General features: G+C 42.9%; 1 protein-coding gene across 1 annotated transcript in view; it reads left to right on the top strand.

The window, feature by feature from the left end:
• The window catches only part of lrp4 (low density lipoprotein receptor-related protein 4), a 156,290-nt gene that overhangs the window by 131,522 nt on the left and 10,448 nt on the right, over positions 1–14,320 (top strand). Inside the window, exons 17-29 of the mRNA XM_034078171.1 lie at positions 6,466–6,674; positions 6,852–6,933; positions 7,061–7,166; positions 7,250–7,451; positions 7,568–7,757; positions 8,649–8,780; positions 9,234–9,374; positions 10,208–10,294; positions 10,382–10,553; positions 11,435–11,597; positions 12,479–12,704; positions 13,168–13,471; positions 13,685–13,903. Coding sequence (XP_033934062.1) covers positions 6,466–6,674; positions 6,852–6,933; positions 7,061–7,166; positions 7,250–7,451; positions 7,568–7,757; positions 8,649–8,780; positions 9,234–9,374; positions 10,208–10,294; positions 10,382–10,553; positions 11,435–11,597; positions 12,479–12,704; positions 13,168–13,471; positions 13,685–13,903 — 2,233 coding nt within the window. The remainder of the gene's footprint in view (positions 1–6,465; positions 6,675–6,851; positions 6,934–7,060; positions 7,167–7,249; positions 7,452–7,567; positions 7,758–8,648; positions 8,781–9,233; positions 9,375–10,207; positions 10,295–10,381; positions 10,554–11,434; positions 11,598–12,478; positions 12,705–13,167; positions 13,472–13,684; positions 13,904–14,320) is intronic.

Here is a 14,320-nt window from a genome sequence, read left to right as displayed (position 1 = left end):
TTGCTAACCTTTTCAACTCCTCGCTGTCCCATGGAAACCGTTCCCTTCTGCCTTCAAAACTGCTGCCGTTACTCCAATCCTCAAAAAAACCCGGTCTTGATCCCTCCTCCCTCACTAATTACCGCCCCATCTCCAACCTACCATTCTCTCAAAAAACTCTTGAACGCATTGTTTTCCAAACAAATCCACTGCCATCATCCAAAGCAAACACAGCTCTACGATCCCTTCAGTCTGGATTTTGTCCTCATCACAGTACAGAAACTGCACTCGTCAAAGTCTCAATGACCTCCTCACCTCTTGCTGACCACTGGTTTACCTCAATATTCTCATCCTCCTCGACCTGAGTGCAGCCTTCGATACCGTGAGCCACAACATCCTGCTCACGCGACTCAGGGACAATTGGTATTGAAGGTATTGCACTCAGATGGCTCCAGTCCTACCTCACTGACGATCCCACTTCATCTCCCTCCCCAACCACTCCTCTGCCACAGCCTCAGTCACCCAAGGCATTCCTCAAGGATCAGTACTTGGCCCCCCTCCTCTTCATCATTTACATCCCTCCCCCTCGGTCAGATACTCCCCTGCTGGACTTCCACTGCTATGCTGATGACACTCAGATCTACCTCAGCACCAAATCCCTCCATAACCCACCCCTTACCCACATCGATTCCTGTCTGACAGCTATTAAAACTTGGATGCAACATAACCTCCTCAAACTGAACAGCAACAAACAGAACTCCTCCTAATCGGCTCCAAATCCACCCTCAGCAAGGTCACTAACATAAACTCTCACCATCGATGGCACCATTGTTTTCCCACTCCAATCAGGCACGCACCTCGGCATAATCTTTGACCCCACCCTTCCTCCCTCGAACCTCACATTCGCCAAACAGTCAAAACCTAATTTTTCCACCTCCGCAATATTGCAGAAATCTGACCCTCTCTCACCCGCCCCGCAGCCGAACGACTAATTCATGCCTTCATTTCCTCCTGCCTTGACTACTGCAAACTCACTTCTTTACGGCATCAGCACTACATCCCTCAACAGACTCACTGGTTCAAAATGCAGTTGCACGTCTCCTCACGCATACCAAATCATGGCATCACATCACCCCAGTCCTCAAAGACCTCCACTGGCTTCCTGTCTCCATTGCATCAAAATTCTGGTCCTCACCTACAAGCACTCCACCAATCTGGCCCCCCCTTATCTCACACAAACCTTCTCACCCTTTATCAACCCCCACGGTCCCTCAGATCCACCACAGCCGGACTCCTATCCATTCCCACATCCACACTCTGCGGTTTTGGGGGACAGAGCCTTCTCAGTGGCAGCTCCTAGGCTCTGGAATTCCCTCCCCCAAGATCTCTGTGACTCTGAGTCCCTCACAGTCTTTCAGTCCCGCCTCAAAACACATCTTTTCAACTCTGTCTACCCATAAGCCCCCCCCACCTCTCAATTCAACTTCCTCTTGACTGTTTATTTTACTTTATTCATTTGTTTGCCTGTCCTTGTTTGTCTACCCTCCCTCTTACTGTAAGTGTCTTTGAGTTATAGAAAAACGCTATATAAATATAATGTATTATTATTACCAACCTCTATTATTTCAGCAGCACTTACAAACATTTTCAAACTATTCCGTCCCTACTCCAGACATCAGCACATTTGTGTTCACCTTTTAGTGTTTAATGATAAAGTTGAGCTTTTACTCCCAATGCTGACTTTATGCAAGGAATACCAGTTATTTGTACATTAATACTTTGTCATGCCAGTAAACATGGAAATGCAGTTAACAGTTATAGTTTTAAGGTCAAAATACACAGGAAAACTGACAATACAGCATATTGCATAACATATTGATAAATACAGGAATTCAATGTTAAATCTGAATGAAAAACACTTTTATTAATAATATATCTACAATACCTGCACAAATCTAGTTTTATATGTTGTTATTTTGATTGTCTTTGTTCTATGTCCCCGTTCTTCTCAACTTCGCATGGCCGGTATCCTGAAAGCCGAGATAACTTATTATTAAAATAAACATAACAGAACCAACAGCCATCCTGATAGAGCTTCCCATGTCCTACAAAATCAAATGTATGTCCTCCAAAAGTCTGTGACATCCACTTTTTAAAACATCGGATTGAGCCACAGCCATTTAAAACTATATGACTAAAATATGTACTAGGCGCAATATTTAAAAGTTAAGAAATTAAACTAGTCTGTGAACTTTGGTGGAAAAAATGTGTACTGGCAAACAGTTTCTACAAATCTTTGGCATGTTTGTGCGGCAGCCAACACATGCTTTTACTGCTGCAACCAAAGATAAGATACAATAACAGAGTATAGTAAACTTTTTCTGGAGACAAACTGAGATATATTACATATTTTCTTTCATCTACACACTAATGAAGGTGCAAACCAAAGGGGAATTAAACAGAAGACGTTCCTAGATTAAAATAATAAAACTTTTGTTTCTTAGAATTTTAGCTCAAGTACAAACACAATTACTCTAATCCTCGTGGTTCCTTATTCATCTGTCTTTTCTCCAGTTGTAGCCATTTACCACTTGACATATGCCTTGCTGTTAAACACTGTCATTAAATGAGCAACGCTGTTTTAAAAGCCCTGGGCCACCATACTTGCCACTCCACCACGGCTCAGGAATCACTTTTTCCATCCATTTGGCACTTACATCCAACTGGTTGCACAGATACTTCACCGGAGGATGATTAAGCTGGAGAGAGAAAGAGAACGTCACCCTGAGCAGATGTTCCCAATAGAGACAAATCTGCGAGGAGTTCCCTGACTTTTACACGTGTTACTGTTTAGGCATGGCTTCCACTGACTGGATGTCAACAACTTGTTAAAATATAAAGGACTCAAAGCCTTGATGTCCAGTTCTAATGCAGCCAACTTTTTAAAATCTTTCGTAACCAGCTTTTGCTATCCATCCATCTTTAACTGTGATCATTGCTTGTTCAAAAGACATGCTGTGTTTAATATATAGTGGGAAAAACATGTTTTAAGACAACAAGGCCAATAAAAATGTATTGTTGTTGCACAAAAGTATTTCTCTACTAGCTAAAGAATTCTCTTAAAAAGCATTTAGACCATCAACAAACAATTAAACTCTCCAATAAATCTCAACTTGGGAGATTGTTAGGGTTAGGATACATCAAACTCTTTTACCTTGTAAGTGAAAAGACTGGGATATATAACTGTACATCAGATTACAATCTCCTATTTAAATTATTCAAAGCTACAAAGTAAATTAAAAAAAGGTACATATCCGAACACTACCGGCCCGTCCACACGGCGGTGTGCGTTGCTTCAACGCTTCTGCCCATTCACTTTGAATGGGGCGACGTCACACTTTGCCGAACGGCATTGTGGGAGCGTGGCTTCGCTTTGCTCACGTTGCTTGCTTCAAAAGTTGAGCAATGTTCAACTTTTGAAGCTTCGGCGGAAGCGTCAGCCAATCAAATCATATGCCAGTACAAGCTCTAGCCAATCAAACCAATGTGTCCGGGGTGGGAGATTCATGTGATTGGTTGTTGGTCGAGTTTCAGACACGCCTGCCGGCAAGCTTCAACTTACACCGCCGTGTGGACGCTGCGTATCAGTCTCTTGCACCAGCCCAACGCTCTTAAAGACTGTTCTCAGATCCTGCATGGAAAAGTCACATTATTTGAGTATCCTGATGGAGAATCTCTGCTTTTGGCCGCTCTGACCACAACTAAGCCAGCTATAGCCCAATGAAAGGCAGGGTAATTGAAAGCAGCTCTAAATGGAGACGTTATGACATCAGCTAAGCCCGCAGCACTGAAAGGGAGGATGTTTGGAGAGCATTGGTGGAACAAGCCAAATGCAGTGGTTGTTCTTTCCATTTTTTTCTGTGTGTTTGGATTTCAACGTCCACATGAAACTCACAAAATCATTACTCCATGATGATGCCAGACTTGGCGCCTGCATTTTATCAGTACTGCTCATTGTTCCTGAAAGATGCCCTTTTGTTGTTCTATCGCACACACCATCGAGCATCTCTATTCTCTATCTGTGTTTCTAGGCCTGCCCCATCCGTTTGCCATCACTGTGTTTGAGGACAGCCTATACTGGACAGACTGGCACACCAAAAGCATCAACAGTGCCAATAAATTCACCGGCAAGAACCAGGAGATCATTCGCAACAAGCTGCACTTTCCCATGGACATCCACACCCTGCACCCCCAGAGGCAGCCTGCAGGTCAGTACTCAGTCATGCTGGAGGCCAACTTGAGTTTAAAGTTTGTAAAATATCCATCAAATCTGAGTGATAGCAGCGAGGATAAGAGGAAAAGAAGGAAGTTAGATAAAGTGTGTTTATTATATTATGTTTCATCAAAGGCTAGTACTGTCATGAACATACATGAACATATATTTTCTGCCATTGTTGTTGAATAATAGCAAGGTCACAAAGCTGCCACTTGAATCAGGTCTATCAATCGCATCACACAGAAGGATTCAATATGTTTTCCTCTTTCTACGAACAGCACCATGAAATGGCAAAAGTCAACATTGCTAATCCTTTTATTTAGGTTTTGCAGTAATATGCAAAAACGCAACATTATTTGTCCATATTGCAATATTGCATATTGTAAATGTAAACCAGACTTTTCTAGATGTTTTATTATTTGCCATTACCCACATAGTCATTATATCCACATTACCGATGGCCTGCTGATGATTATTATTATTGCGTAAATATTCATCCCTTCAGTATTGTCGCAATATTGATACAAAGGTATTTATATATTTTTTGATATGAGCTCGATGAAGACAGACGTGAAAAACTGGAAACTTTATTGAACACAGAAGTGAAAACTTTTCCCATATGGTGGCAAACCCAGCGCTGATTGAATGATTTGTTGCACTTGTGTTACACCCTGTGGGTAACTGGCCTGTTGAGGTGTTTTATCAGCATGATGGCAAAACGTGTGTTCTCTGCTAACAAAACATGTTGAACTTGAGTTCTGGCCAAGAGAACATGTTGATAATCATTCTGATAAGGTTTTATAACAGCTAGACACTAAACAGAGAGCTACGATGGCAGAGGGAGGTCAGTCCTTTTGTGTCGCTGTAGATTCAGTGAGTCATGTGAGCTCATGTGCAAGTGGAATAGATTATAACTCTTCATCAAGTGTACAATTCAGATCATGAGTGAAATCCAGACACACACTGTGACTGATTTACTTTGGAAGAAACAAAAAACTCAAGCTCTGCTGTCTGTTTAAATGGAAAAAACGTGATTTAGTTTAATGGTTCACAAAAAAGAAGTAGACATTCAACATCGAGAGTGAGAAGGCCTGACATGCAACCAAAGTCCGAGATTGGCACCACCAAAATATTATATTATAAATATGTTTGCTACAGCTGAGACACACACACACACACGCACACGCACACACACACACACACACACAATGATGCCTAATAGATAAGTCTACAATAAATGGTTAATGAGTTAAAAGGGGGCATGGCTTAAGAACAGGGAGCTCGGCTAACCTACACCGATGAAGAAGAACTCTTTGCTGAAGCCAATAATACTCACAAGAGTCTACAAATACGTGGCATTAACACAAACACACACCTTTTAACCCACACACTTGACCTCTATGTAGAGAGAGAGAAATCAGGCAGCCAAAGAGTAGGGACATTTTGGTGGACCAACAGAGTGTATAAAATAGCCTCTTCTCAAAGTGTCTTAAACCACATAGAGCATCACATACTGAGCTGTGTCTCTGTCTCTCCTGCAGGTGGCAGGAACCGCTGTGGTACCAACAACGGGGGCTGCAGCCACCTGTGTCTCCCCAGCAACAAGACCCACACCTGCGCCTGTCCCACCGGCTTCAAGAAGGTGGACCACTCCAACTGTGCAAGCGGTGAGTCCCTCACCATCTGGATGTTAACAATATGTCATATTTGAGTGAATGTTGCATATCTATTTATTCACAAAGCAATTAATGCCAACAACAGCAAGTGTAGTCAGCTAACACTTGTTTTAGAGAATGACATGTGCATGCAGAGGATTATAAGACATCCACTGAAGTGACATTTTATCTGATGGAAAGTTAAATTACATCATGTTACGATTCAGTGCCGCTAAAGAAGTCCTGAACAACAATTTAATTTCTTTGAATAGTTTTTAATGAATCCTTTTCTTTAGTTGGTTCATTACCCTGTGACATTTGCAGCACTTTAAATATTGTTAAAGTTTACACAACGTGTAGTCATAAAAAACATCTACATTTTACCATCATAATAATATATAATATAATCATGTTAGAGGAAGGGTTATCAGTTACGATGTTTATCAGTGAGTGTGTTTGAGCTGCTTGTTGAGTGTGTGTATTGTTATGCTGTGTTTACTGTTGACCCCACTGTTAAACCTAGAGACTGACAGAAGACCTTTGGTCTTTAATCAGGTCTTGACAAGTTCCTGCTTTTTGCCCGAAGGACGGACATCCGACGAATCAGCTTTGATACAGAGGACATGTCCGATGATGTCATCCCTCTGGCTGACGTGCGTAATGCCGTGGCTCTGGACTGGGACGCCAAAGACGGCTACATCTACTGGACAGACGTCACCACAGACTCCATCAACAGAGCGCTGTGGAACGGCACCAAGCAGGAGGTCAGTGTCCTCTGCAGTCTGAATTAATCCCATCATTTCTCATATGTCCTCAATTTAGGCGAGGGCAGCAGCAGGATATAATATTATGCAATACTGCCATCTACTAGGGCTAATGGGAAAGTGCAACAGTAATGTAGTAGAGTTTATATTAAAACGTTGTTGTCCCTGTTTCTCCAGGTGGTGGTGGACACCAGTCTGGAGAGCCCAGCAGGTTTGGCGATTGACTGGGTGACCCACAAGCTCTACTGGACCGATGCTGGTAAGCAACATCATTTCACAATGTTCACGTTTCACCTTAAAACATATTTCTGATTCATAAAAATAGATGATTGCACATAGCGGCGGGTGCTCTTGGATTTCAACCATTTATAACATGGGATTCTCAGGTACGGATCGTATCGAGGTGTCTAACGCAGATGGGAGCATGCGGACTGTGTTGATATGGGAGAACCTGGACCGGCCCAGGGATATCGTCGTCGACCCGATTGGAGGGTGAGAAGACGAAAGTTGAAACATAAAAACCTCACCTTCGCATTGGCAATATTTGTCTTACTGGTGTTATTATTTCCACGTAGTTTCATGTACTGGACCGACTGGGGGGCCAACCCAAAGATCGAGCGTGCAGGAATGGACGCCTCTAATCGGACCGTCATCATTTCGTCTAATCTGACGTGGCCCAACGGGCTCGCCATCGACTACGAGACACAACGCCTGTACTGGGCAGATGCTGGCATGAAGACCATTGAATTTGGCAACTTTGATGGTTCCGATCGACAGGTAACGGGTGTTGATATGACAATATAAATCTTTATTCCCATAAAATCAATATATTCATGCTGATTTGTCTGAGAAAGTCTGTAAACTTATGTTTACTTTCTATTATTTGCCCACAGGTTTTGATTGGCAGCCAGCTGCCCCACCCTTTCGGCCTCACTGTGCACGAGGACAAGCTGTACTGGACGGACTGGCAGTCAAAGAGCATCCAGAGCGCGGACAAGCTCACCGGATTGGGAAGACACACGCTCGCAGAAAACCTGGAGAACCTCATGGACATCCACATGTTCCACAGACACCGGGAGACAGGTCTGTGTTCATCCACGTGCTGGAACAAGACTGAAGCACTGTCAGCTAGCATCAGGAAAATAATAAAAACTTTAATTGTTTTGGGTCTGTGCTGCAACCCTTTAGATTAAATTAGATTCAAATGAATGAAACAATGACAATTGGAACTCTCAAGCTGTAATTTGAGGATGTTTAGATGCACATCAAATAAACAGTGTAGAAACGCTAGCCATTTATACTAGCTAATTACAGTTATTTGCCCAGACTTCGCAAAAGAGCCTCAAGGAAAGAAGGCGAAACAAAAAACTGCAGTTTAAAGCCTCTCAAATTCAGCTTGTCTCTGTTTAATACGAAAATACATATCTTTAGGGTTTGGAGTGACAACACAATTACTTAAATGAAACCTTAGTCTTTGAGAAAATGGGTGTACAATTTTCTGACATTTTATAGACAAAAGATCAATTGATTAATCGAGAATATAATCGGCAAATAGCTAGTTTCAGCCTTTCTTCACACTTACCTAAAACTCATAGTCATTATTCCATTTCAAATCCAATGTGCAGCAATAACAGGGACATACATTCCTGTTGGACATGTGTAGTCTCTTGTGACAAAGGGAAAAAAGCCTTTTTGTGCCGCCGAGCTCAGATCCTGTGTCTCTGCTGACAGTGAGGGGATTACAGGTAAACTGAACCTAGATCACTGACAGAGAGCCTCGGGGGGCACATACCAAACTGAAACCTCACTGATCTCATCCATCTCATGTGTGGGGCTTTCCCCAAGTTCCCTTCAGGGAAGCTGTGTTTTTGTTTCCCCAACCTTCCCCATCCCCTATCCATTCCTTGCCTTGAAGCTAGCCTAGAAAGTAGGATGGTGGATGAGCTGAGTTGCTTTGTGTGTCTCCACCTATAGTTCGTAACCCGTGTGCAGAGAATAATGGAGGCTGCAGCCACCTCTGTCTCCTGGCCCCTGCTCCCAAAGCCTCCAGTTGTGCCTGTCCCACCGGCATCAACTTGCAGACGGATGGAAAGACTTGCACACCTGGTACAAACTCCCACTTCAGTGTCAAAAATAATGCAGTTATTGTTCTCTGTTCATCCATGTTTTCAGTGTAAACAACACCTTCTTGTTAATAATGTTAATGCGCTGGCCACAATGCAAATACCTTATGATATGACTTGTATATGTTTGGCTTACATCTACTGTAACTCATTGAGCTCCTAGGCAACATGTGTCTGCATGAGCAAAGATATAAAGGGAGATGTAGTGCAAAGTCCCAAAATATATGAATCTCAAAAGCAAATACTTAAAAGGAAATGCAATGAAAGCGACAAAAACCCTTGACTAAGCCTGCAAATAGGAGATTCAAAGTTCAAAATGTCAAAAAGTTTTTCTTCCATAGAGATAAAAGCATGTCAGCCCACCTTTGTACTCTGACGGAAAGGTGCTGTGATGTGTGTTGAAATATGGTGTGTCTGTCTGTGTGTGTGTGCGCAGGGATGAGCAGCTTCCTGATATTTGCCCGGAGGACAGACATCAGGATGGTCTCTTTGGACATCCCCTACTTTGCTGATGTGGTCCTGGCCGTCAATAGCTCCATGAAAAACACCATCGCCATCGGGGTCGACCCCAAAGAAGGTTTGCCTCAATACGTTTAGAAACGCTTGTTTAAAGGTCACCTATCATGCTATTTGTAGGCAATAGCATAGGTCTCAGATATTTAAGAAAATATAAAAAACATGTGTTTTGGTAAAAAAAAAAACAGATCACCCATTCTAGCCATGCCTCATATCCCTCTATTTCTCTTCCTGTTACAAAAGTGCTGATTCTGGGTATAACAATTATTTTATTTTTTTACTGAAACAAATAAGAGGGGGTGGAGCTTATGCCGCTCATGCGGGACCTGGCAGATACTGTCTAAAATGCTGCGGTGATGAAACGCAAGGATTATTAGATCAAGGATTATTAGATTAAGGATTATTTCTGAAACAGTATGGAGCTCAAAGGCTTTCTCTCTTGCGGGTTTACCACGAGGTGAGTTCCTTTTTATATCCTGCTTCTTACACATGCTCTCCAGTAGCCTACAGTTTAGCTCTGAGTGTTAGCGATGCCTGCTAATGTAAACAATGACTATTACGTCCAAAACACATCGGGAATTGTTTCTGATACAGCAACGTTTCTGATAGTGCCGTGGGTCCACCATCCGATATATGACGTAATTTACGTCATATATCGGATGGCAAATCTGGATCAGCTCTGTTGTACCCCCGTTTTTAGAGATTTGCGCACGGAGGAAAAGAGAGAGGGTTTTATTTTCTGATGCTGCGTGAGTTCCCTTACACACCGGGGACACATATTTATGTATAAAATACATCAAAAACTGCATTTTGCATGATAGGTCCCCTTTAAACGAAAAGCAAGGGATATAGAAATGGAAATTCTTACATGTGTGTGTGTGACGCCTCCTGCAGGAAAAGTGTATTGGTCTGACAGCACACTGAAGAAAATCAGCAGATCCTACATCAACGGAAAATCACAAGAGGACATCGTATCCACAGGTGAGGGGGTTGGCTTACATGTACGAGGGGGTTTAACTCCGCCCTATGACGACTCTAACTCCTCTCTCTGTGTCTCTCTTTACGTAGGGTTGGTGACCACCGATGGCCTGGCGGTGGATGCTGTTGGGAGGAAGATCTACTGGACGGACACAGGAACTAACCGCATCGAGGTCGCCAACCTGGACGGCTCCATGAGGAAAGTTCTCGTCTGGGAAAACCTGGACAGCCCACGAGCCATCGCCCTGTACAATGAGATGGGGTGAGGATGATAGAGCGTGATGAGGAGAATTGGGGGAAATCTCTGATAACAGTCCTGAATTTTCATCCAAGTTCTTATACCGCACTGTGAAAACAGTTAAAAGTCTGGCATTCAAAACATGACCTTAGTAAAAGTATGAAACGATTATCGGCAGAATCTAAGTATGAAAATGTAAAGTAGTCAGGCAGTAAAATACTTCCTGTCAGTTTTACTACTATATGTGCTGTTTTTAGATTAATAGTACTGCTTCATTGGTGTGAATGTTGCCTTTTACTGCTGTTAATGAGTTCTTATTTTTAACTTCTTTGTATTCAGATGGGTAGTTTTATCTACTGCAATTCATCATGTCTAAAAGATATGGATATAACACAAACCCTTGCTGTCCTGTGAGAACCATATTATGCTAAAAAGTCATCTTATTAATTGGCTCAATAAAACAGCACTTTTTGAAACAACAATGCATTTTTCAGCAGATTCAAGAGGTTTTCAAATTGTTTATTTATCTTGAGATGAAGGAGCAATGTATTACTACCTAAGGGAACACTTTATCATCCAGTTTACACCCCTAAATCAACACATCTGGAGTTACCTCGTTTTCACCGAAAAGAAAGGAGATACAAAACTAAAGTAACTAAAGTTGTAGACAGATGTACTAAGAAATTCAATATTTACCTCTGAAATGTAGTGAATTAGAATTATAAATTATCATTAAACAAATGCTAAAGTAGAGCACCTCAAGTGAAGTACATTACTTGCTTTTATTATGTTTATTGTATCGATCTGACACCAAGAAGAATTTCTAGTACAGTATGTGAACTTACTTAACATTAAATGGTGTTCTTCATCTTTATTCACTCTCTCTCTCTCTCTCTCTCTAACAGGTATATGTACTGGACAGACTGGGGAGAGCATGCTAAGCTGGAGCGCTCTGGGATGGATGGTTCCGACCGCACTGTCCTCATCAGCAACAACCTGGGCTGGCCCAACGGCCTGGCCATCGACACGGCTGGCTCCCAGCTTCTGTGGGCCGACGCTCACACTGAGGTCAGCAGCTGTGACCCTAACGACCCCTCACATTGATTATCAGCTCTTAAAACATATATTGTTACAAGATGAAAAGCCTTTGTTTATGTGTTTTCTATGTTGATGGAGCTACTTTAACTAAACACACTGGTTGCCAGTCACTCTGATCGAAGGAACTTAAAAAAATTGTTTTTGTTTAAAGGTCACCTATTATGCAAAATCCAACATGTGTCCCCTCTGTGTAAAGAGATTCTGAAAGTTTCAGGAAAAAAGATTTGCTCTCTTTTTCTCCTGATCCATTTCTATGAAAACCTGTCTGAAAATGAGCTGATCAGATTTTGACCACTTTATGATTACGATTTGTTGGCTTGTGTAACCATTAGCCAATCACCAACCAAGGTAACACCTGCCCACCTGATCACCTGAATCTCCTCCTAGAGCCCCATTGTGTTCTTTGTAACCAAATCTCTCTCAGAGGGGCGTGGGGAGGGGCTCCTTATTTTCATCACAGAATCAGCACTTTTGAAACAGGGCTGAAACAGAGGGGATTATGGGATGCTACAATGATCTGTTTGGTATTTGGAGTCAAACACTTCAGAGACATAGTTTGTATATATCTGAGACCTATAATATATTGATGAAAAACAGTATAATAGGGGACCTTTAAAACATATTAAGCACTATTTAACTGAAAAAAAACAGTCACGCATGCTGTAGGAAAACATTTTAGTCAACTGAAGAAATTAAATTCTTAAAGAGGACCAAAAATGACACTCACATCATACTTAAAGAGGACTAAAAAGTGAAATGCTAATTGGCTTAATTTCAGTGCGTTAAGGCAAAAGGCACCAGCCGTTATGGAGTCATGGTGGTAACCCTCTCCTCTCTCTGGTCCTCTGCAGCGCATCGAGGCAGCCGACCTGAACGGGCAGAACCGCCACACCCTGATCACCCCGGTCCAGCACCCATACGGTTTGACCCTGCTGGGCTCTCACATCTACTGGACCGACTGGCAGAGCCGCAGCATCCAGAGAGCTGACAAGAACACAGGGACCAACACCATCACCGTGCAGGCCAACCTGCCGGGCCTGATGGACATCCAGGCTGTGGACAGGGAGAGGCCTCTGGGTGAGTCTGAGGAACATACACGATAGATGCTGTACGAACAAAATGGAATATAGACTAAACAGCAATTTGTTTATAGTTCAGTTGAACTTAAACAAGGGTTTTAGTGTGCTGTGTTACTGGTACAGTTGAAATAGCCCTGCTGCCTGAGTTTTCATCTATTTATTCTGCTGGTTTGCACATACTTCTATCTTTATCACCTAGTCAATACCTCATGACTTTAACCGTAGCTCATCAAATGACTTTCTACATTTTATATTTTCCTTGATGACAATCTTTGTTGGTAGCCTTGCATGATTATCCTGAATATGACTCCTGTTGATTGTAGAATGTGTAGCTCGCCAAGTGATTATATGTTGCCTGGAAACACTCAAACATAAACTATAATCAGCTTTGAGTGCACACATCTATTTGTCTGGCAAGGCGTCTTTCCAATTATTTTAAGTGCACTTGTGTCTGTTTGCAGGTTTTAATAAGTGTGGCAGGAGGAACGGAGGCTGCACCCACCTGTGCCTGTCTCGCCCCAACGGGACGTCCTGCGCCTGTCCCACTGGAATCCTGCTCAAAGGTGACAGCAAGTCGTGTGAGGACTCCCCGGAGTCCTACCTGCTTTTCTCCAACCGTGTCAGTGTGCGCAGGATCTCCCTCGACACCAACGACCACACCGACGTGCACGTGCCGGTGCCCGAGCTGCACAACGTCATCTCACTGGATTACGACAGCGTGGACGCAAAACTTTACTACACCGATGTCACCCTGGATGTTATAAGGTGCGATCAAAACAACATGTGAACTATATTGCTATCAATTTAAGGATATTCTCGAGTGCGATTGTTTTTTTGTTGTTGATGTGCCTAGGACAGAGAGATTGAAAGCCCACTTGTTAAAGGGGACAGTCCCTTCCAACAGGAAACAGCAGCCGTTAGAGCCATACAGACTCTTACTAAATATCATATATGCCCTCCCTTAACTTTGACCTTTAGGCGTGCAAACTTAGACGGCACCGGCATGGAGACGGTTATTAGCCAGGGTCTGAAGACCACGGATGGGCTGGCTGTAGACTGGGTGTCCAGGAACATGTACTGGACCGACACCGGGCGCAACACCATCGAAGTGGCCCACCTGGACGGAACAAGCCGCAAAGTTCTGGTCAACAACAGTTTGGATGAACCGCGAGCCATCGCAGTGTTCCCGAGCAAAGGGTAAGACAGGGGACTGGGCTCTCATGAAAATAGTAATGTAGGTTTGGGTTTTGACACTATTAAAATATATTTCTTAAAGGTCCCATGTCATGCTTTTCCGGTTATTACCCGTCCCCTTGTGTGTTATGAAGGTTTTTATGCATGTAAACGGTCTGCAGAGTCAAAACCCCTCAAAGTACACCCTGTAGCGAGTAAAACTCTAACACAGAAAATACCTCCCCAAAACGCCTCGTTGGAGATTTCTTTACTTCCTGGGTACTCTGACATGGGGATACCCAGTAGCCACGCCCAGAGCTATGGCCGCACCCCCTGCCAGCCTTTCATGAAACAAAGCTTCCCAAAACCTTTCAGCGATTCATGCCGGAGATGTACAGGGCACTGAAGAACGATATTTATTATGCTACACAAACATTATAT

Source organism: Pseudochaenichthys georgianus, chromosome 3 (assembly GCF_902827115.2).
Source record: "Pseudochaenichthys georgianus chromosome 3, fPseGeo1.2, whole genome shotgun sequence".
NCBI classification, from domain to species: Eukaryota; Metazoa; Chordata; class Actinopteri; order Perciformes; family Channichthyidae; genus Pseudochaenichthys; species Pseudochaenichthys georgianus.
Note: the sequence above shows the minus strand (reverse complement) of the source record. Positions and strands in the feature narration are given on the sequence as shown.